Source organism: Diabrotica undecimpunctata, chromosome 1 (genome assembly GCF_040954645.1).
Source record: "Diabrotica undecimpunctata isolate CICGRU chromosome 1, icDiaUnde3, whole genome shotgun sequence".
NCBI classification, from domain to species: domain Eukaryota; kingdom Metazoa; phylum Arthropoda; class Insecta; order Coleoptera; family Chrysomelidae; genus Diabrotica; species Diabrotica undecimpunctata.
The window spans coordinates 101,822,026-101,847,586 of record NC_092803.1 but is presented as its reverse complement, the minus strand read 5'-3'; the positions used below and the strand labels follow the sequence as shown (position 1 = coordinate 101,847,586).

The window sequence follows — 25,561 nt, the reverse complement described above, 5'->3', positions numbered from 1 at the left end:
AATCTATACTCAAAAATAGAATGGTAGATATCACTATTCTTGGAGAGACTGTGTTGGCCTGGATCGACAGAGGATGTCCACAGGGGAGAGTTCTATCCCCACTGCTGTAGAATCTTAAAGGCAAATGGTCACAAAACCATTGGACATGCAGATGATTTGGTAATCATTACTTTTAAAAGTACAATAAGGTAGTCAGAGATTGCATGCACGAGGTCCCAGCACTAGTGAGACAATTGACTTATCGAATGGGTTTATTCCAGACAGGATTGTACGGAGAAACAAGGAGTACCATATTCAACATAGTAAGATCTGGTATACAAAAGGATCCAAAATTACAGAGGGTGTGGGGGCAGAAATATACTCAAATAATCCAAGAATTAGCGAAAGTATTGCCTTGGGGAGGAACTGCACCGTTTTTCAAGCGGAGATTTATGCGATACTGTAATGTGCAAATGGAAATATTGAGAGAGCACTTAAAAAAGAGCAGATCCATATATTTAATGACAGTCCAGCGGCACTGAAGGCACTATCGTGTCAGGAAGAGACGTCTAGGCTGATGTGGGATTGCATCAAAGAACTAAATGAACTGAGAGCCTGAACAAGATTGAGCTTGTTTTGGTACCAGGACATCAGGGCATCGAAGGTAACAAAAAAAGCAGATTAACTTAAATCTGCTTGATAAAAAGAGGATAAAACAAACCGACTTTAACTCTAAGAATACCAAAGGCTGCAGTTTGAAGGGCTGTAGAGAGCTGGATCAAAGAGAGTCATGAGCGACATTGGGAGATAATCCCAAAAAACCAACACATAGAAAGGCAGGAACAAACTGAGAACAGTAACAGGAATATTAACCGGGCATGCAATATCAGAAAGAGAATTCCTAAATAAAATATGCATTTACAATGGATACCTTAACTGCAGACTCTGTGATAAGGAACTAGAAACTGTAAAACATGTATTAGGTAATTGCGAGGCGCTAGACCATAAACGACAAAAACTGTATGGGACACCAAGAGAAGACCCCCGTATATTTAGCTCACATCAAGCAGAAGATTTGTACAAACTTCTATAGGGTACAAAAATTCTAGACTAGATATAGGAAATAACAATGGGCAGCAAACACAATAAGCTGCAGCTTCAGTGATAACGGAGATCTTTTTTATCAGACGGGCCCAGGGAAAAACAACTGACATTCAAAATCGCCGACCACTTTAAGCGTTGTTTCTGAGTGAACGGTTCATTGTTTATTCATTGTTCAAAAAACGCTAATAAACATTTTTGTTCAAAATAATCTCAACTACATTTCTTATTTGATTCATTATTTTCTATGGCATACAGAGTTTTGGTAAATTGATTTTTTTCTAGGTGTTCAGTAAAGATCTTTATTTTTTCGTTGTCATTTCTTGACCATGTATATCCATTTCTGATTGGTGGAATAAACTGTTGTGGGTGTTTAAGCTTTTTTTTTGCCATAGTGCATAATCTGAGGCTTCCGTGAGGTTAAAAATTTCTAGATAATTCTGAATATTTTTATCTTTATAGTTAGATAGTGTCTGCTTTAATTATCTAACGCATTCAGAGTGATTCACCGTATTTAAGACACTGCTCAATTTTTCTACAATAATTTTCTGGCCGTGATCGTGGCATCCCTATAAAGGACATAGGTAGTGGTGATTTATTTCAATTATTTTAAGCTTTGTTTGATCTCTGCAGCAACCTTTAAATAATGAAGAGCTTTAATGACGATTGTAAATGGTTACTGCTGGGTTTTCTTTATTTCACATGCTTTCGTTCGCTTGTTCCATTGTTTTCTCATCTTCTTTTCCCAAGTTTTCAAAGCGATTTTTTGTTTCAATGGGCTTTTGAATATATGTAGACAGTTTGTTATTTTCGTTGTTTGCTTGTTTTGTCTTCGTCTGAAGATGATAATCTTTTTTACTTTGTACTGTTTGTCATTTGTTTTTGTCATGTGTTTTTTTATTTAAGCTACCATGTTATGATTATAAAATAATTGAGATTAAGGCATTTTGGGGTGAATATTGATTGGATAATATGTGTATTGATGGAGTAAAGTGAGGGACCATATGTTGCATTTGCTATAATATTGGTTCCTAAATATGTGGATAGTTTGATTGGTTACATTGGTTGTTAGGTTCTGCATTATTAAGTTGTGATTGTACTAGTTGTTGTCCTGGTTGGTAGTCGTAGGATTTTTCCATTTTATTAAAACAATTTTTATTTTCATTTGCAGTTTGTTTATTTTATAGTATAATTGGCACTTCAAATACTGTTACTGTATGAGCAGACATTGATTATGACAATATAATCTCGAATTAATTAATTAATTATTAATAGAATTAGTATGTTGAGATTTTTAGGTGTTTACTTATTAAGTGTTTAAAAATACATGTCAGACGTATTTAGTAGTTCGCATTTTATTAATTGCATTGTTCAATAAAAGCAGTTCTCCAAAATTAAAGCAAACAAATTAAAAACTGATTTCGCCAAAAAGCATTCCGTGCCAAATGAACAATATTTAAGTTGTGCTATTCCTTCAGATCAGGTGCAATGAAAAATGTTTATTTGATTCTAGAGGACGTCCAAACTTATTACCATACGATTATTGGATCAATTCCAAATAAATCTAGTCATTATTAAAATTTCAACTCATTTAGTTTCAGTTTTTTGTTCTTACTTTGGTTTTAAAAGTACTTAATCTGCTATATTGTGCCTTAATGTTGTCTTAACAAATAAATAAGTTTGAACTATTTTTTAAACTGTTATTTGAACGAAATGTTTTTGTTCTTAATTTATCCTATAAATTACTGGGAAGGTAAACGTGTCACTATTACCGTTTACTTTCTACTTATTTGGCCTTTAAAAAGATCCAGGTGACTAATTTTGTAGCAGAACTCAAAATAGGATACAAAAATTTGAGTAAATATTTTGTCTTTTTTAATTAATCCAAAGTGGTAAAAAATTTAATAATATTTTTTAGTGACGTGAATTACTGGAAGGGTACAGGTATACCTAGGTATAGATTGTATTGTAATCAAACACATTTATGTGAACTATTGATTTTTTTATTGTAACTAATAAAATTTCAATACTCAACTTAACTATTTATACACTGGTTGCCTGCTGGTCTTATTAATGAATGTTCATCGCACACCGGCTTTGAATAGATTTTGCAGATTTTTGCCTTATGGTCTTCTTTAAACTTCTGGTATTGTCGGTAGAAATAGTTGATGTTCACGACACGCTTCTATACCCGTTGTGGTAAAGTAATTTCCTACTACCTTTGTAGTAAAAAAATTGTCCGAAAATACGTTTCTACTAGATCCTTTGTATAAATTCACCAAATCCAACACCATGTTTTCGCCAACATTTACTTGCCTTCTCCACCTGATATATTTCCAGTATATAACTGTCCTTGTAATGGGTACGCATTTTGTGCGTCGCATGCCCAAAAAATCTTAATATCATATTTTGCAGGTTTTGAAGAAATGTATTGAATAAATTTTGTATGTCCTCTATATGGACATAGCTGCTCATCTACAGTTATACAATTCTGAGGGCTTGGAACCTTTTTTAAATTACTGTTTAACATAGTCCAGATCCAGATGTCACGGATTGGAGAAGTTGCCTGTCTTTCAGAACGTGTTCGATAGTCATTAAAATGAATAATCCTCAACAGTAATTGGAATCGATTTGGTGTCATGGCAGCACGAACAAGGGGTAAAGTATTTAATTTCCACAACTCAGCTACATGTTCCCTATTGTATTTATGTAACTCAACTTCAATCAGAGTTTCCAGAAAAGCATCCAATTCTTCTTCGATGATGGGCTTGAAAATTATTTCCTGTGGTTTATTGTCAGTATTCTGAAATTTTACCATCTGTTTAGTATTGTAGTGTTTTGTTATTTGTTGACCTTTTTTGTTATTTTCTCTAGAATAGAAAATTAGGGATTCAAAATTTTTTTCTATCGTAAGTGTTTGCTGAAGTTTGCTATACCAGAAGTTTGCTGCACCGGACAGCTTGTGTTTCATGTAAAGGAGCATTTTGCCATTAAGTTCCATCTTCATGTCAAATTCTCTTCGCCTACCGCTGCTCTTGTTTCATCATTGTCATCTACATCTTCAATATCCTCCTCATATTCAAATGTTTGCTTTAATTCTGCGTCTGACTCTTTAACTACATTGTTGGGATATGGGACATATTCATCATCATCAGAGGGTTGAAATGGTTCATCTTCTTTGAAATCAGATAATCCCATTGTAATAATTTCAGAAATCTTTAATAGTTCATCTGGACGCAATATGAAAAGAAAAATAAAACCTTATAAACATTAATTTTTATCTCACATTATTATCGTTATAATATAAAAAAAGTGCAAATTGACACACATAATAAAAGCCTAACTGCTTTGCACATACATGCGATTTCTACTAGGCCTAGATGTAGAAGCCGTAATTGGTGTACCAATATAATCAGCCATAATTAGTCATTTTTAGAACGTTATGAAATAATAATATCTCAAAATAAACACAACACTCTTCAAACGCCACAAAATAATAAAGTAGTTCAACATAACAGACGAGATTGAAAAGGGATTGAAATCCCACATCTTAGTTTCGATTGGATGTCTAATTTTAGATTATATTGGGTTTCATTTAGGCTAGTCCAAGGTCATTTGCCTATTAGCTGTTAGGGTTTCAATGCACTTCTTCATCATAAAAATAGTCTTTAAATTAAGAAAACCATTTAAAACTTATGTAGGTACAGGTGTACTTTTTACGTAATCTACGTATATAAAAATTGCCAGTAACAAGGGTAAAAAAGTTAAACAAAAAATCGGTTAAAGAAACGAATGACAGGTAGGATAAGTGACAATTATTTTACTGATTTTGACATGTTTTTTATTCTAATCAGTATAAAAATTTATCGATGGAAAACTAGCAGAGGATCCATTACCATTTTCAATTTGAGAGTTTTGGGTTGCGGCTTCTTAGAGCGAAAGGGCTGGGCGAAAAATCAAACGTCTAACTGAAAATTAAAAAATCTACTTATAAACTTTCTGATCCATTATTTTACAAAACAAATTGGATATTTACCGCTGAAGTTTGCAGCTAATGAGCTAATCGAGCGTTTTATGTTTTGTAAGGAGAAAAATGAATTGGGTAGAATACGAAAGAAACAAAACTGTTTATTATTTAAAATAAACGCAGTAAATATAAGATTTACGAGTAACTCCAATTCCATAACAAGAAAGATAGAAAAGACTAAATAAAAAGTAATGACGAAAGTGGCAACTTAAAAGTTTGAACTACAATTACAATATTTTGCTGATATAAACTATCGCAAATGCGGCAAATGCAGCAAAATAATTTCTAGATAAAGTGTATTAAGACAAAACAAAAAATAAATCGAACAGAAATTACTAATTATCCGCTCTGTGCATGAAATGAATATTATTTATAGAGATAAGTTACACAAGAATTATTCGATACAGTTTTCATAAAAATTATTAAGCTAACGACGTAGAAAAACTAAATCAAGGTTAAAGTGAAAATATCGTACACAAACATTGACTCTAACACGTATCTATGTGTTAAAATCTATGTTATATGAAAAGGGTTTTTAGTTTTGATTTTTACTACTACTACATCTTAAATAATTCATCCTTGTCGTCATAATTTTGTTTTTATTAGCTTGGTAACATCCCAAGTTCACGAACCGTATGGTGTCACGCTTTGTAACATACTTCTATTGATATGTTTTTTTTGTTTCTGTTTGATTGACTTTTGCCGAAAAGACGAATCCACAGACACAAAAGATATTATGGAAGAACTAAAAAGTAAAGCAATTGAGGCAAAAGTCTTAAACATGATGTCTAAAAGACCCGATGAGAAAAAATTACCGATGTTTCTTGTAACAGAAAGCCTAAGAGAAATAAAAAACCTGTGTTTCATGAGTATCTTCATTAAATAGAAACTCATAAACAATAAAGATATAATGCAATGCTATAATTGCCAAGGGTTTTATCACGGCTTCAAACGCTGCCACTGCAGCTCAAAGTGCGTAAAGTACGAGAAATAACATCTAAGCAGTAAATATGTAAACTTTGGTAAAGCGCACACAGAGACTGCGGTGTAATTTGCTCCACCAAAAAAAAAAAAAAATAAACACAAGTCCAACAACAGCAAAAAGTAAAACGATCAATGCTACAACTGCACATACCTCCGCTTTTAACGAACAAATGAAAAACTTCCCATCAATATTCGAAAAGATAACAACAGTCTTAGGTAACCTGTAATGTCTAGCCGGGTGGACGATCTTCAAGTTGGGTCATGGAATTCAAGAGGGCTGGAAAAAAAATCAATATTCTGGATGATTTTGCCAACAGACTCGAACTAGATATCATGACTTTACATAAAAGCTGGGACAACTATATCCTAGAGCTAAATTAAAATAAATTTGCTTTTAAAAGTATTACAAAAAGACCAGAAGTCAATCTCGCCCCTACATGGAGAGAATAGAATTGTTCATGCAAAAGAAGAAAAAGTGAAAGTACTAAAAGAGATGCTAGAACTGGACTGTAGGAACAACTGTTATCCCAACGTAGACTTAAATTTTACAAAAGAGGTGGAAAGAAAAGAAAGAATTCTAAAAAGAAGAAAGGTCAGAATAGGTATAACACATACCTACCCCGAAGATATCAAACAACTGATAAAATGACCAATGCGAAGAAAGCACCAGGACCAGACAACATCACAAAACCGGGGAAAAATAGTAATTTTTCAAAAATTTATAGGCCTATTATATATATTAGATTATATTATACACATTATATATTATTATCATCAAAAAGTACAATTGCAGAAAGGGTAATACTGGTCAGGATCAACCAGGAATCCGAAATAATTGCAATTATATCTGAAGCACAGTTTGGATTCAGGTCCTAAGCTTCATGTGAACTCCAAATACTGCGTCTAACCGAGTATATATCGAAAGAGTTATATCATCAAAAAGTACAATTGCAGAAAGGGTAATACTGGCCAGGCTCAAACAGGAATCCGAAATAATTGCAATTATATCTGAAGCACAGTTTGGATTCAGGTCCTAAGCTTCATGTGAACTCCAAATACTGCGTCTAACCGAGTATATATCGAAAGAGTTCAATGAAAAAATGTAGTAAAAAAAATCAGTTAGGCCTTTGACAGACTTTGGTACGAGTGTTGACTGTATGAAATAAATTAACACCGACACAGTGAAGCGATGTCGCTTTACCTGTATACAATCTACATCAGGCACACGAACTGATACCAGGCCGTTATTAAATCTATACTCAGACGACGCTTCAATAGCAGCCAGCAGTAGAGATCCGAATATAGCCACAAGACATCTACAAAGATAAATTCACCAACAAAGAAAAGACAGACCTAACAGAAAACTAACTGTACTTAACATATCAATTGAATGGACTAGCCAAGCTGAATATTTGATTACGCTTGATAAAAAGCTAACGTTTATAGAATATGTGAACCAAATGGTCTACAAAGCCAAAGTACTAAGGACTCTACAACAAAGTCAAAGTATTACTACTCTCTTTGCTAATAGGCAAAAAAAGCAAGTTAGGATTCAAAACTAAAATCAGAATGGCAAATAACATAATCCTGCTAACGCTGGTATATGCTTCTGTAGCATGAACACACACCTACAAAACTAATAGAAAGACAATCCAAACAGCTCAAAACTTTATTATTAGAGAGACTTTGGGAATATCTGAATACACACCGTTAAGGTCCGTAAGGTACCGTTAACGTACGTATTTAGAGACAAACGCCAAAAGACGATTCCATGAATGAATGATGAAAAAGCATACGAAATCTTCAATGATCTCAGAAATCATCTCAATAGGATAGTAAGAGAATTGGGAGACATGACGAAAATCTAAGGATGGTACGCAGACGGCCTAAATAACAAATAGTTGGATATATGGAGGACTCTCAGGACTAATGAAGACTACGTCTGAGTTCGACCGTAATAGTTGAACGGAAGCAGTAGTAGAATTCGAAAAAAAAAGCATTGATTTTATTCTTTTTATCTTTAATTTAAATTTAATTTTTATTTTTATTTCTTATATCAACCCATTTTTTTTATTCTATTTTTTATTTCAACTTATTTTACTTTCATCTCATTCATCATTTCTTTACTTTAGTTTATTTTATAAACTTAATTTTAATTTTTTTGTTATTTTATTTTATACACTGCTCTCCAAAAATACCGAATGCTTGTATTCACTGGTGACCACGGGAAGGCGGCGTTAAAATTCACGTAAAGGTACTGGAAGTGTAATTATACTAACCAAACTAAAACATACATTATATATCGTCAAAATTGTTGCAGTCGTGGACTGAGAGCCATGTAATAACAAGAATAAATTTCATCGGTGCCTAAGAAAAATGCATTTTAAGTGCATCTTGTTTATATGTTTAAATGATTTTTGTTCAAAACTTTCTAAAACTTGCTTTTATTTGTTATTTTAACTTAAACTTTTAGTATTAGATGTGACAAAATCCCTATTATTATTTATTGCAAAATTCTTGTGTATAAGTTTATATTTTCAATTTGTTATTTTGAGTCGAGACAGACTAGTCGAAGTTTATATTTTTAATTTGTTATTTTAAGTCGAGACAGACTATATAACTAATACTATTTTTAAGATTTCTATACAATTGGACTTAAAAATATTTACAAATCAAATAAATTATACGTATATACTTATAATAACCCAACTGGATAATAACATGATACGTAATAATGCAATATTAGTGAATTTAGAATGGAAACTTTCACCGGCATTTGTTGTACGGCTTGGTATTGTGCTGGTAATATCTCCCTAAAGTCTAATGAAAAACACTTACCTATGTCTAACGGAACTAGGGAAAATAGACCAAACATACATCTAAGGTATTGCCCAACGTCATTGTCCTTGGAATACTCAGTAGCCAATCCAATTTTTTGAATTTTTCTCTCCACCATGATTGTCAAAGATGAAATCTACATCCTTTTACTTTCGCAGATAGAAACATCTCACTTACAGCTACATGGATCGCTTTTTTAAATCGGCATACACCAGCTTGGGACTAAAATTTAAGTTCAATTGTTGACACTCCGTCTTTAAACAATTTAAGGCAGTCACATAAGAATTTTCTAACTCATTTAAAAGTAAAAAGAATGCCAACGGCACATAGTGTCCATTTTCGACTTCGAGGACCATAAATAGTTAAGTTAAAAATTTTGTGCTTTATTTGAATGTTCCATGAACTTCTAATTTACTTAAAAATGTTAAGTAGAGTACACAAGAAAAAGCGATAAATTTTTGTACCGGATAATTTTTTAATAAAAATTGTTTTTTGAATGGTTGTCACTTCCACGGATTTTAATGAGTCATGTAATTTCTGCACACACTTCGAAATTTTGGGAATAACTTGTTTTCTATCATTAAAAATATTTTTTCTAATCAAATATGCATCTTCTATAGTAAGAGTTGCAGTGCCAGTTCGTTTAATTTCGCTGTGTATTAACTTCAATGGGTTTTCACACAAATCGTCCATTGCCTCCCGCTTAACACCATTACTTAATGTTAGCGTTAATCTGCAATGTTTAACAATGTTTTTGTTAAACTTTCATGGTTGTGGTTATCACTACATTCAACTAGACTGGTATAAATATTTAGAGTTTTAACAAATGCTTTGAAACTTCTTTCTACACAATGCCAACGTTTGATACGTATTAATAAGCATTTTATGAAAGTTATACTTGTAATTGTCAACAACTAGCATAGATTTACCCTTTTCGCTTAACATTTCACTTATTTAAAATTTCTCCATGATAGACTAGGGGGATTCAAACCGTAACTAAATTAATATTATTAAGATATGCACCACCCCTATTTTTTGTCACAAAATTTCAGATAGAATACTAATTACCAATCTTTTCTAAAAAATATATCACTTGCAATTTTCGACATGGAAAAATTCAATCAAATATTGAGCAAGGTGATTTGAGCTCTAACATCATAATATTGTAGTGATAATATAATAAAATTTTAAGAAGTAGCTTTGTATTTAGGTAACTACAAAGATTGAGACACTCGGGTGAACCTGTAACCTCTAGAGAGCGCGTCCGCAGGTGGCAGATATAGGAATGCCCGACCCGGTTTACCGGTGGGTAGGAGGGAAATAAAATACCTCCCGTGGACCAACAGGTAATTCACCGAATGATTGCCGGTATAAGCAATCCCCCACTTATGACCAACGGCTGCGGGCGGATGAGTTAATAAGTGAAAGGGTACTCTTTTGTCCAAGGGTTGGGAAACTGGTCCTAAAGGCGGATGAATCGAAAAATAGATCAACGGCGTAAGGATGCAGAAGGCAAAGGGGAACCACTGCATTAAAGACTCATAGAGTACCCCTAGTAAAGTCATGAATGGCAAATGACAAGTAGAGTAAACAAACTTACTGATTATGGAGCACGGAATCCAAGATCCGGCAGGGGAGGAATAACTGTAGATCACAGGGCCTCCCAGGTCGTAAACCAGGGACATCCCTGTGCACTTAAGACATTGAAAATAGCAACCTGGAATGTCAGAAGTCTATACGCCAGTGATAAATTAGCGAACGTACTGCTTGAAATGGAAAACCTCCAAATTGATGTTTTAGGTATAAGTGACGTACAGTGGCCAGGTTCAGGCAAACAAATTACAAATAATGGAACCATGTATTATTCAGGTAACAACGAGGTCAATCATCGCTATGGTGTTGCTATCTTAGTTGCAAAAAAGGTCAATTACTCTGTGAGAAGTTTTACTCCTTATTCTGATAGGATCTTATCAATACAACTTCAGTCTAAAAAAGGTATAGTAAATTTTATTCAAGTTTATGCTCCTACGGCAGATAAAGATGACAACGATATCGAACTATTTTACCATGATTTGGAACAAGTCTTAAAATCAATGAAGAAACATCACGCTACAATAGTAATGGGCGACTTTAATGCCAAAGTTGGCCAGGAATGAGTGGATGGATATGTGGGGGAATATGGTCTAGGAAATAGAAATGAACGTGGTGACCGTTTGATACAATTTTGCCAGACGGAAGAATTTGTAATAGCTAATACACTTTTTAAGCTACCAAAAAGAAGATTGTATATATAAAAATCTCCTCATTAGACAAAGACTTTGTCCTCATTAGACAAAGATTTCGTAATTATATACTGTCTGCCAAAACTTAACCTGGAGCAGACATCGGTTCAGACCATAACCCCATAGTAGTCACATTACGAACAAAATTGAAACTGGTTAAAAAACCCACACAAAGTATAATTGATATTAAGAGATTAAGGGAACCACAAACAAAGGAATAAACTGTAAAAACTCTTACTGAAAATCTACGTAATGCCCAAGAACTGAATAAGAGTAGTTATAACATTGATCAAAAATGGGAAAATATAAAAGTAGCAATAATTAAAACAGCAAATAAAAACTTAAAACCAAAGAAAAGAAAACATAAAGACTGGATGACTGAAGAAATACTACTATTATGAATGAAAGAAAATCATTCAAAACAAAAAATTCAATTAAATATAATGAAACTGATCGATTAATTAAAAAGAGAATAAAAGAAGCTAAGGAGAGAATGTTACATGAGCAGTGCCAAGAACTAGAAGAAATTGAGAAAAAATATGACTTTTTTAACATGCATAAAAGAATTAAAGAATTAGGAATGAGAAAAACAATTCAAACTAGGCAACTAAGAGATGAAAGTGGTGCACTTATAACAGATATAAACCAAAAAATGCAGAGATGGGCACAATATATAGCACAACTTTTTGAAGACAAAGAGACAACAGAAGCACCAAAAGAATTTAAGAATGATACTGGGCCTGACATTATACGAGAAGAAATTGAATATGCAATGAAACAAGCTAAAGGTGGTAAATTTTCCGGGACTGATGAAGTTCCTATTGAATTACTCAAAATTGTGAATACTGAATCCATTGATCTTCTTTTGGATCTATTCAATACCATATATAGAACAGGTATAATACCTAAATAATGGCTCCAATCAACATTCATACTGCTACCCAAAAAAGCCAATGCAAAGGAGTGCAATGAACATTGCACCATAGCCTTAATGAGTCATGTCTTGAAAATGTTTTTAAAAGTAATTCACAATAGAATAAATAAGAAATTAGATGAAGGCATAAGTAATACACAAATGGGATTTAGGAAAGGACTGGGAACACGAGATGTACTGTTTGCAGTAAGTGTTCTTTCGCAGAGATGCTTAGATATAAATCAGGAAGTATCTGCCTGTTTCATTGATTTTGAGAAGGCATTTGACAGAGTGCAGGATAATCGGTTTAAAGAAATTTTGCTAAATAAAAACATAGACAGTAGAGACATTAGAATCATATGTAACCTCTATTGGAACCAAACAGCAAAAGTGAAAGTTGAAAATGAACTGACCGAGAATATCCAGATTCGCCGTGGGGTCCGCCAAGGGTGTATTTTATCATCCTTGTTATTTAATTTATACAGTGAAGCCATCTCAGAATTAGTGCTTTCCGAGGTCAGTGAGGGCCTTATAATAAACGGTGAGCCACTTAATAACATAAGATACCCTGACGACACCGTCCTTCTGACAGGAACACTAGAAGAACTGCAACACCTTGCTGAACAATTAAATATATATTGCAACGATTATGGACTAAAAATAAATTTGAAGAAAACCAAGTTCATGGTATTTACAAAAGCACAAAACATCAAAGTTAAGCTAGTACTAGATAATACAGAAATTGAACAAATTTCTTCGTATAAATACCTTGGAGCATAGATCACAGAAGATACTGATCAGTCAAAAGAAATAAGATGCCGCATGGATGGATCGCAAAACAAACGAACAAGTTCTCGAACAACTAGGAAAACAATGCGAAGTTTTAAATTCCATAAAAATCAGGAAATTGAAATACTTGGGGCACATCATGAAAGGTGAAAAATACGAACTACTAAGGAATATAATGCAGGGTAAAATCAAAGGTAAAAGAAGCGTAGGAAGACGTAAAATCTCGTGGCTACGCAATCTCCGTGAATGGTTTGGATGCAGTTCAATTGAACTATTCAGGCGCGTAACCAACAAAATTATAATTGCCAGAATGATTTCCAATCTCCGATAGGAGCGGAACTTGAAGAAGAAGAAAGATTAAGAAATATTTATTAAAAATTTTATGAATAAAATGTATTAAAGTGCGTTATTTATGAAGACAACATTCTATATTTGCTCACCCTGGCTATTCATTATTATTCATTATGTAGGTACCTACTAAAGGTATTTTTAAACTAGGTATCTTTTTTAAGAAATATATGGTCGGAGCGAATTTACTGTGACCCTTTTCTGTAGGGTATTAAAAGCGGACCACCGGAGCGAACTAGTATATGCCCGTTTGAATGTACGTAATTTATTCAGTATAATTGGAAATACGATTTGGACACATTTTACAAATTACAATGTTTAAATATGAGCAATTTATACATTGCTAAAGAAAATAGAAATATTCGTTCGCATAAATATCGGAATAGGAAAACTAGGAGGATCTATAAAAAAATGTTATCCAAAGAAGCGTCCATTCTATTTGCTTAAATAAGTAATTTTTCACAATGCTAGTTATGAAAATCGTTAATAGAGATTCGATTTTGCAAAGAAAAATTACGTGTTTTTACACATTTATACATCAAAACAACTCTAGACATAGAAAAGAGAATTATCACAAAAGGACCGGCCTATTTAGCAGTTAGAGGCATAAAGAAGGTATGGAACTTAATATTTCGAATATGGGAAATAATTAATGATATCGAAAATCCACAAAAACTGTGGCAGTGAAAGCAGTCTACAGTGCCAATATACATATACCAGTATGAGATAAATACCTATGCACGTTAAGTTTCTATGATTATCAAGGAGTTATCGCGCAAGATTAAGAAGCCCTTAGATTTTGGTTTTGACAATTAAACAAGAACTAGACAAAAAAAAAGAAAATAAACCTAAATAAAACCGAATAGATAGCAACAAAAAAGATAATATATGGCAACTGCAGATATATGAAGAAAGATAAACGAAAGGAGGAGATAGATTTAAGTATTTAGGATTGATAACTCACGCACAGAAACAACCAAGGAAAATATTAATATTACAAAGTAAAAGTGGAAAATCCCAGTAGTAGGCTGTATAACAAGGTTTAAACAAATTACAAAGAAGTAAAAAGTTATGGTATCTGAATGTATATTATTTTAATAAAAATAATTAAAATTTATACAAAAGGACTACAATTATTATTCTAAAATGATGCCATTCCGACCATCAACAGTGAATTATTAAAAAAAAAAAATGTTGAATCTAGCTACTGAACTAGGTTTAAAAACTTTTAAATTAAATGAAAAACATATTTATTATTAATAAGGTGATGACACAAGGGCGATGTTTTGAGATTACACCTAAAGGAAACATACTTTTTCGCTGCTCGAAAAACGGGGACTACTTGGCCCTCCGGGTGAAATAAGCCAACTGTTGGCTTCTTAGACCACATCTTAATACAAGACAACATACAACATAACAAGACGACCTAGAAAGGTACGCTAAACTACTAAAAAAGTTAAGAAAATTCTAAGGACGCGAAAACACTACATTAAAAGTGGGTACTAGGGAAGAGCCATGAATGTAAAAGATACGCAGGGAAACCTGATAGTGGACGAAGACCAAATATGTGAAAGATGAAAAAAATATTTTAAAACTGAAGAAAATTATAATTTGTTATAAATTGTTATAAATTATAATTGTTCCTAAAACCCAAATAGTAGTAGAAGAAATACCAAGGCTCACAAGAGAAGAAATTGAAGAAACATTAAAATATATAAAAAATCAAAAACCTCCGGTGAGAGCAGCATTATAGCAGAGAACTTTAAATATGGTTTTACAAAATCAACTTCGTGAGCTAGTAGTAGAAGTGTGGGATACCGAAGAAATGCCCCAAAAATGTTACAAGTTCATTATAATTCCTATACACAAAAGGTAGGTAGAACTGAATACGCAAATTATAGAGGAATATCTATGTTAGAGGTAATATATAAAGTGCTTGCCATATTAATTAAAAAAAGATTAGAAATATATGTGGAGAAGAATAAAGGAGAATGCCAGGGATGATTTCGCAAGGAAAGATCAATAACCGCTCAAATTTTTATGCTAAAAGAAATCCTGGTCAATTGTTATAATTATAACGTTTCAGCAGAAGTACTTTATGTTGATTTATAGTTGATAGAGATAGTTGTGTTTTTCATAGTCTGATTCCGAATTCCGATTCCGATATACTGAAACTTTAAACCAAAAATATTTATTTTATTTATTCCGTTTATTCTGAAACGAACATATCACTATTGCTCGTTAAGAGTCTGAATTTAATTTTATAATTTGGATAATCTAAAAACAAAACGGATGTAATGGAAGTTTTATTTTACATTTCGTAATGCACCCATCGTTTTGGATAATTAATAATGATTTATTAATCCTAGTCATTTTTTACAGTTAAATAAATTTCAGTTAACATTTGTATGAAGTTGTAAAACATTTAGATATATATTTCAACATGTATTGGTAAAAACTTCTAAATACATGTTTCATTAAAATGATGGAAACAACCTATATATAAGATTAGTTTATGTATCAGAAGATAAAATTGATAAACGAAGTAAGCAATATTGGATGTATAATTTTACTATACATTTTTTTGTAAAATCTGCATTGCCTATGGGAATGTACCTTTGATTTGTCTTTGCAATTATTTTCATTAAATGGAAAAGTAAGGTAAGTAAACTGTATTTACATATTTAGCTTTTCTCCGATAATAATAAGCTTGTGTATCTTTTGGATTTCTAAGAGTCGCCTTTCTAAGTCACCTTTATTGAGATTGAGATATTGAGATTGAGATAATAAATATTTGAAAATACAGTTTACCAAAGTACCAAATATTTCACTAACGAGGGAATAGAAAATAGCAACGAATTTTCGGAAACAGCAACAATGATTATAGATTTCTGTTTTCATTTGTGTGATGTTGTCTTGTAATATAAGATTAAAGGATAAGTAATTGTTTATACACTTAAACTGCATCGGCCAGAAGAAGCGCCAAAATTAATTTTTGTGGTTCAATATTATCTAAGTTAAAGCTACAGCCGTAGTTAAGTTATCGCGACTCAAAAAAATGTAAATATTACGAAGCAATAAAGTATGCAATCATCATATTTCAATTAAATCTTAATTTATTTCTTTCTTTGTTTCAGACCAACATCACACATTAATACCGCCGATCCATGCGATTAACATTAGATAGCGATCCTACCAGTCCATATTGCTGATATCACATGGCGATCCTGTTGACCGTATAGCCAACGTGAGCAACGCTGTGTATGCATTTCTATGAAGAATAAACAAGATTATCTCAATAGGTCCTATTATCAACTTAGTGAGAGAAGATATAAGAAACTATCAAAATAAATATCAAGAGGAGCAAGTCTAGATTAAACAGGTAAAAATATTGATGGATCACAACTGGAACAAATCAGAGGTTAAACATATGTATTCTAGAACTTTTTGGCCGTTATAAAACCTTTACGGTTACCTAATAAAGTCGATGTAATAGGCAGTAACAACATCACATACGTTTAGAAGTTTCTACATCTCAGCAACTAACAAAGAAGGTGTCTTAGAATCTTAGAAAGGGATAATGGACAGATACAAATTTGTTTTAATATGAGTGAATTTTAAAAATCATACAATTTGGTTTCTCAAGAAAATTTAAATGGTTTTTTATTTAAAAAATGTTGCATTACCTTATTAATTAAGATATTGTTCACACGGGCATGCACGCGCCCTGCCCTCAAATATTTACCATTTAAAAACTTTCCCCTCCAATAAATGGGTGGATTTAGATTATTTTAACGTTATTAATATTAGTATTGTTGCTACTGAAGGAGGTATACATATTTAAGTTTATATGTAAATAATTACTACCCATTCACAAGTTCCAATCAATTAGCACCTACAGTCACTCATTAAATTTTTAAAATAATAAACTTCTCGTGTGTAAACCAAGTAAATATAAAGTATGATCTGGTGCACTTCTGACCTAATGTTTTTAACTATATCATATATACAATGTGTCCATTTTAAAACTTACAATGGGCTATATCTCACAAACAAGAACTGATCTTGAAAAATGCTTGAAACCATTTCTAGGATAGTAAAGGGGAACTAAAATGACATGAAAGAAAACTCACCCCCATCAAACCCCTAGGCCCCACCCACCACAACCAAAAAAATTTAAATTAAATTGAAAACCCCTACTTGTAATACATCATTAAAAAGACTTTTCAATGCTAAATGCTATCCAATGGTATAAATAATAATTATACAGGATGAAGCAATAATTGTAAAACTTTGGCTTAAATGGAAAATTTAATGAGATTTTTGTTGATTCTGTTGATGACCCTGTATAATTATTGTTTAATAACCTTTATTGTTTAATAATTGTACAGGGTGTTAATATCAGCTGGCTTACTACGACTTGTATATTTGTAATGCTAACTCCCGGACTATTATTTTTAATGATAAGTGCCCGTCGGAATTTTTGTTAAAAAGTTAAAAACATCTGTTTTTGGGTTCTGTCAGATTCAATAATTTTTGGTTTATTTGACAATTTTAAATGTCATTAGTGTCATCATTTGTACGATCGGTACTGTCATTCAGCTGTAGTTGTCACGATCGTTATACCTTAACGCGTGGAGATCATTTTCATATTTGCCTCCCAGAACTAGTGATATTTACGAACAGCTCAAATATTTCATGAAAGGCATCCGGACAAAAATATAAGTCACTTGTACGTCTGCGATTTAGTTGAAAACTTTAGAGAAACGGGATCAGTACAAAATAAAAAAAGGGATGCCCCAAGATTACTGAATGAAGCATCCCAAACTGAGGTCCTTGGAAATTTTGCAATAGAGCCTACTGCATCAATACGTCAAGTATCTGCAATGACAGGACTTTCACATGAGTCGGTTAGAAAGGTAATAAAATTACATAAGTTTCACACAAATTGTTCAAGAACTAACCGATGATGATCCAGACCGATGAATTAAGTTTTGTAAACTCATGACTGAAAGAATTCGCGTTGAACCGAGAATGTTAAAAAAATATTCGTTTCACTGATGACTGTACTTTTATGCTAAATGGTAATGTAAATAAACACAACTGTCGGTACTGGAGTGATGCTAACCCGTATCGATGAAGGTCACACTCAATATCCTGAAAAACTGAATGTTTTGGCAGGTATATTAGGCGATGCTATAATTGGCCCCCTGTTCATACCAGGCAATTTAAGTGGCGACATTTATCTCGATATGCTGAAAAATACCATTGAACCTTTAATTGTGCATGAATTAGTGATCCAAAGGAACTATTAAGGCAAACTAACTCTAGCCGAAGATTTGCTGCACTTCCAACAAGATAAAGCATCTCTTCACTATGCAGCTCCAGTTAGGCACTGGTTGGATACTAATTATCCGAACAAATTAATGGGAAGGAGAAGTCCTACTGAGTGGCCACTGAGGTCACCAGACTTACCGCCACCTGACTTTTTTCTATGGAGTTACCTCAAGTCGGTTGTTTATAAAACTTTCCTCCTATCTACTTGGGGAATTGCGAGAAAGAATTACGCAAGCATGTAGCATTATTACTAGAACAACTTTGCAAAGTTCCTGCAGAATTTGAAAATAGGCTGTATTATTGTTTACAAAACAACGGAACCTACTTTGAACATTTACTTACTTTACATTTAATTGACATTTTTAACAAACTTGTAGTTCAACATAAACCTCATTAAATTTTTTATTTAAGCCAAAGTTTCACAATTATTGCTTCATCCTCTATAAATTATTACTTAAGTATACCATTGAATAGCATTTAATAGTCTTCACAATGATGTACCACAAGTAGGGGTTTGCAATTTAAACTGTTTTGGGTGTGGTGAATGGAGCCTAGGGGGTTATTGGGGTGAATTCTCTTTCATGTTATTTTAGTTCCCCCTTACTATCTCCTTATTATACTATATTATTATTAGTTATAATGGTATATCTCGGGGATAGATTTTGGCATATAGGTACTTACTTTATTTTCATCTTTCTTTGAACATTTTATTTTTGTTTCTTTTTTAATTTAATTACTGCTTTAATTATCTGAACTTAGGCGAATTAAATTTATTTACTGTTGGATTATTTTTCTTTACGCTTAAATTAAATTTAACTGTACATTTTAAGTTATTTAGTAAAAAATCCTTAGTTTATAACGTGTTTTGAATTAAAGAGTAATCTCTATTTATTTTTTTTACACTGTTAATACATTACCACGTGAATTACTGCTTATGCAAATACTACTCATCTACAAATTTTGCTTAAATTGTTTACATAATCGTTTGTACCAATTTAGTAAGGACCTAATCTAAGCTTAACATGAGTAGTTTAAAGTGTGCTCATATAAACTCTACATCGCTAGTTGCGCATTTTATTGATGTAAAAGAACTTATTTTGAAAAATGATTTAGATATTTTGAGTATAAGTGAAACATGGTTAAAGGAATCAATATCCAGTAAGAACATTAATATACCTGGCTATAACTTTGAGCGAGTCGACAGGAATAAAAATGACACAGGTGGAGGTGTAGGTATTTACATAAAATGTAATATAAATTATGTGCTGATTGAGTCATTAAATGAAATTGAACAGATATTGTTAAAACTCTCTCTTCGCTATGAAACACTAGCTATTGGTGTTTTATATAATCCTTATAAAGCATTTTACAAAACTTTCTTTGGAGTTTTGGAAACAATTTTATCGACTTTAATGTTGATCTGTTAAATACCAATAATTATTCCACACAGTTCATTACAGATGTATTAGATGGTATTGGACTAAAGCAGATGGTAAATCGAGCAACTAGAATCACCCAGTTCATATAGACTCTGCTTGATTATGTAATCACATCTACTGAGGATAAAATCTTGTCTATTAAAGTAAAACATATCCCAGAAATAAGCGATCATGAAATGGTTGTTTTAAAATTTGCTTGTGATGTCAAATCTAATACAAATTATTTTATTACTACTCGGAATTTCAAAAATTTAAATTACAGTCAATTTAAATCTTATCTGGAATCTATACCATGGAGAATAATATATGAATTGCCAGATATAGACAGTAAAGTCGATTTTCTCTTTAATAATATCATTACTTTACTTGACATACATGTTCCATATCAGCCTTTTAGAATCTCAAAGAAATATGCTCCAAATAATGACATCAGGCAATTAATGTTAGATAGGAATAAAGCACTTACTGCTTACAAGTTTATTAAAAATATAAATCAATGGAATGACTACAAAGTGCTGCGTAACTTAGTAACAGCCATGACTATAAGGGAGAAAAAATCATATTTTAAAAACATACACGATTAATGTTCTAAAGATATGTGGAATAATTTAAAATATTTGGTAAATAATTGCAAAACCAAAAATGACTTTGAAATTAAAAACGTGTGGAATGCAAATGAGATAAATAAACACTTTATTGAAGTCATACCAGACATGAAAGCAGATATTGATACACAAATATTCTATAAAAATAACTTTAAGTATTCCCTCGGTTCTTCTCTTACCTTTAAATCAGTATCTGAAATTAATATTTTACATATTATTAATAATACTAAAGTAAAACTATTTGTGATAATATTAACATATTAGCGCTGCAACTGTGTATTTCCTTTCTTCTACCGTATATCACACATATCATTAACTTTTACTTAACAAATTCAATTTTTCCCACTAAATGGAAACGAGCACATGTTATTCCTTTACCGAAGACTAAAAATACAGAAAGCATAATGAATTAAGACCAGTAAGTGTACTGCCTACATTATCTAAAATTTTGGAAAAGGTGATTAATAGATAAAGGGGAGATTCCGGAGGAATGGCTTCGATCGACCTTTGTAGCCATACTTAAAACACCAAGTGCAAAACACTGTGATCAACACCGCTTAATAAGCTTGATAAATCACATTACCAAAGTTTTCACCAAAATCATACACAATAGAATATATAACAAATGCGAAGCAAATATATCGGAGTCACAGTTCGGATTCCGAAGAGCATTGGGCACAAGAGAGGCGATCTTCAGTCTGCAAGTTTTAATTCAAAGATGCAGAGACATGCACAAGGACGTCCACTTGTGCTTCATCGACTTCTCCAAGGCGTTTGACAAGGTCAAACATGATAAACTCATGGAAATGCTCAGGAAGATGCATATTGATGGCAAGGATCTGCGCATAATAACCAGTCTCTATTGGAACTAAAGTGCTGAGATAAAGATGGGCAACTTACACAGTGGGAAGATAGATATTAAAAAGGGTGTACGACAGGGATGCGTCCTCTCGCCGCTCCTGTTTAATATATACTCTGAACAAATCTTCAGAGAAGCACTGGGGGAAGTTTCGGAGGATATCAAAGTAAACGGAGAGGTAATCAATAATATTAGATATGCTGACGACACAGTTATTATCGCAAATGACTGCAACGAGCTTCAAAGACTCATGCAAAGCATACACACAGCAAGTCAAGAATATGGTTTAGAACTCAATACAACCAAAACTAAATGCATGCTCATCAGCAGAACACAACAACCTCCGATGCAATTGACATTAAACAACCGAAAAATAGAACAAGTGGAGACATACACATACCTTGGAACCACAGTCAACACAAAATGGAATCAGTCAACAGAAATAAGATCACGATTTGAATAAGCGCGAAACGCGTTCAATAATATGAAAAAGTGGTTCACAAGCAAAATCTCAATGGAACTAAAATTAAGACTGGTCAAGTGTTATGTCTTCCCGGTCTTGTTCTATGGAGCAGGGGCATGGACCACAACGGAAGCCACCCTGAAGAAACTAGAATCCTTTGAGATGTGGATATATCGCCGTATTCTTCGAATATCCTGGACAGACCACATCACTAACGTGGAAGTAATGCAGAGAATAGGCAAAATCTTCACCGTAAAGAAACGGGAGCTTGAGTACTTCGGACATGTCATGAGGCATACTAAGTACCGGCTGCTACAGTTAATAGTCCAACGAAGAATCGACACTAGGAGGGGACCGGGAAGAAGACGACACTCATGGATGCATAACCTGCGACAATGGTTCGGACTAACATCGACCGAACTGTTCAGAGGTGCCGTAAACAAAGTCAAAATAGCCTTGTTAATAGCCAACTTCCGAAACGGATAAGGCAAAGGAAGAAGAAGAAGATTGATAGTCAGTTACAAATGCATTTAAAAAATAACAACATAATCCCTATGATGCAGTCCGGTTTTAGGTCCAGATATAGTTTCTGCTTTATTAAATATTACAGATGATATTTTTAGAGCCTATGACCAAAACAAAATATCAATTCTAATTCTTCTAGACTACTCAAAAGCTTTTGATAAAATTAACCATAATTTGTTATTCTCTATTTTAAAATATATTGGTCTAGAAGCGAGAGCAATTGATCTAATGAGATCCTATCTTTCTAATAGATGACAAGCAGTAAAACTTAATCAAAATATTTCTTTATTTCTAGATCTTAATACTGGTGTGCCTCAAGGATCTATATTAGGTGCAATTTTATTCTCTATATACATATACTATATATACATCTAATTTTCCCTGTGTGTTTTTGTCCTGTTCACAACATTATTATGCAGACGATACCCAACTCTATATGTCATTTTATCCAAATGAGTGTGATCAAGCGGTAAATGCAATAAATCATTACCTTCTTCAGCTGCAGATTTTTTCTCAAAATCATTGTTTAAAATTGAATACATCAAAAACTCAGAGTATCATTTTTGGGAGGAATCTCCATAGGAAAATATTTTTAGAGAATTATGCCAATCGAATTATTTTAGGAAATGACAAATTAATTTTTAGCAAAAAGATTAAAAGCCTAGGGGTTTGGTTCGACGAAGATTTAAGGTTTACATATCATGTAAGTATTTGTTTACAAAGACCTTATGCCGTTTTAAAATTACTGTATCAAAGCCGTAATTTCTTAAGTAGGGCCACAAAGTCATTATTATGTAATGCTCTGGTATTATCAAAATTAAATTATTGTGATGTGCTTTACAATGCGTGTCTCACTGAATTTGGTTCATGGAGAATACAGAAATTGCAAAATTCTTGTTTGCGTTTGATTTTTGGCATCAGGAAATTTCAAAGGATAAGTCATGTTTTCACCGTAGTCAAGTGGCTAAATATGAAAAATCGTGGGAAACTCCATGCTTTATGTTTTTACCATAAAATTATTCAAGAGAGAGTTCCACAATACCTGTAGAATCGAATAACTTATAGGACGCACGTTCATAATTTTAATCTTAGACACAAGAATACCCTCACTTTACCTAAACATACAACATGCTTTTTTAAACGTTCATTTTCGTATTCAATTGCTTGCAATATTAACAGTTTGTCCTACAATGTTAAAAATCTGTCTACAGTCAATTTCAAGAGATTAATTTATGAGCAGTTAGCTGAACAGTAATTTAAACATTTAAGAATTAAAAAAAATAAATAGTTTATAATTTATAAATTTAATATGTTTCATTGTAAAATACAATTTCATTATTTAGATATAGTCTATCTATCCTATTTTCGGGGGGTTAAGTGGAAATAGCAGTTGTATGCCGCTGTTACAGAGTGGTATACAAACTAAATCTCGCCCTACTGATATTATATTTTATTGTAAAGAAAATTTAATTTGTTGTTAATAAAAACATTTATTATTATATTATTATTTTTATTATTATTATCCTAGAAACGGTTTCAAGCATTTTTCAATATCAGCTTTTGTTCGTGAGATATAGTCCATTGTAAGTTTTAAAATTGACACACTGTCATGCTAGGATTTGGCTAGTTGTTTATTTTGTACTCAGTCAGAGGCCTTCTTCAGGTGAATAAAGCAAATTTACCTTGTAGTGTGAGGAGGCACTATACAGAAATATTTATGAACTAATACATAATATATGGAGCAAAGAAATAATTCCCCTAGTCAATAAATCAAAATTTTATCATAACAGTTTATTTATTTTGATCCATAGTGCTCTATAATATTTTTTCTGTCGCTCTACGTTAAATGCTTTGTAGTGTCCATTTGGTAGTCGTCTTGTTTGTTTTTATCTATCTTAATGTATTCGTTATGTCCTCTCCTTTCATTTCGTATGCCGCATGCTAAGATTGGATCAGCTGTTTATTTGGACTCAACCAGAGGCCTTCTTTAAGTTAATAAATAAAAATTTTGTCTTTAGTTAAACTATTTTTATTCATAGTTTTCTATAATATCTCGTATGAAACTATACGTTCATTATTAATGACGATATTGTATACTTATTGTATAAGTTTTGTAGTCGCCTTATTTTTTTTTATATTTTAATATATTCGTTACAACCTTTTTTTCTATTTAATGCACCACACGCTCCAATCAGGCCAATAACAACGGATGTATGTATTTTTTCTGTCTCAACATATTTGCTACCTCCTCCCTTTACTAATTATGTATCATACGTCACGATCTGACTAACTATTCTATCCCCACCACAAAACGTTAAAAATATATTTTGCTACATAAAAATCTTACCTTACGAAGACGACCTTACAGAAACGATAGTAAAATGGTAACCTATATTTTTAGCAATTTTGCAAAAAAATAATTACTGATCAATTAGTAAAATTTGCGAGTAAGGATATTTGAATCATTAATTTGTAGTATGATTAGCAATAAGTCAACCGTATTGTTTCAAAAACAAAATATGATTGAAATATCAGTTGGCAGTTCAAATTTCTTTCTTAAATGGCGCTAGGAGTTACCGTATCGAACACAGAGTGTGAGTTTTCGTCCAAGACTTTTATATAAATAAATTGTTAACATTTTTTAAATAACACTACACAATTATTATCTTGTATTTATATTTAATTACTTCATTATAATTATCATTATATTTTGTTATAATGGTTTTAAAAAATCAAAAAATAATATGTTGTACTCTGTGACTAGAAGCATAGCAGCTTTCTTATCGTCTACGTACGCTATGGTTTTAAATTAAATCTATTTTATTTTATTCGATTCGATTTTACTTTATTAAATTTCATTTAATTTTATTAAATTTTATATTTTATTAATTTAGCACCAATTTAATATAACCGCCAGAAAATTTAATATGTTAATTTCCTAAAAAAAAGACAAAATGCATGGTTACAACAGCAAATTAAACAAGACGTAAATTGGACAGACGTAAACAACAAATGTAAATTGGAGCTGAAAGGTCAGATAATATATAAATTGATAGAAGACATAGTAGGTGC

At 32.3% G+C, this 25,561-nt stretch overlaps 1 protein-coding gene across 3 annotated transcripts in view; it reads right to left on the bottom strand.

The window, feature by feature from the left end:
- The window catches only part of LOC140451713 (uncharacterized), a 110,587-nt gene that overhangs the window by 71,553 nt on the left and 13,473 nt on the right, over window positions 1–25,561 (bottom strand). For 2 of the 3 annotated variants that reach the window (XM_072545558.1, XM_072545560.1), the window contains exons 2-3: window positions 8,930–9,151; window positions 3,128–4,310 (exon numbers count right to left, since the gene is read on the bottom strand). In XM_072545558.1, the coding sequence (XP_072401659.1) occupies window positions 4,084–4,310; window positions 8,930–9,047 (345 nt within the window). In that variant the 5' untranslated portion in view covers window positions 9,048–9,151 and the 3' untranslated portion in view covers window positions 3,128–4,083. Of the gene's footprint in view, window positions 1–3,127; window positions 4,311–8,929; window positions 9,152–25,561 lie in introns of those variants that run through there. The other variant, XR_011952096.1, reaches the window with a different exon arrangement.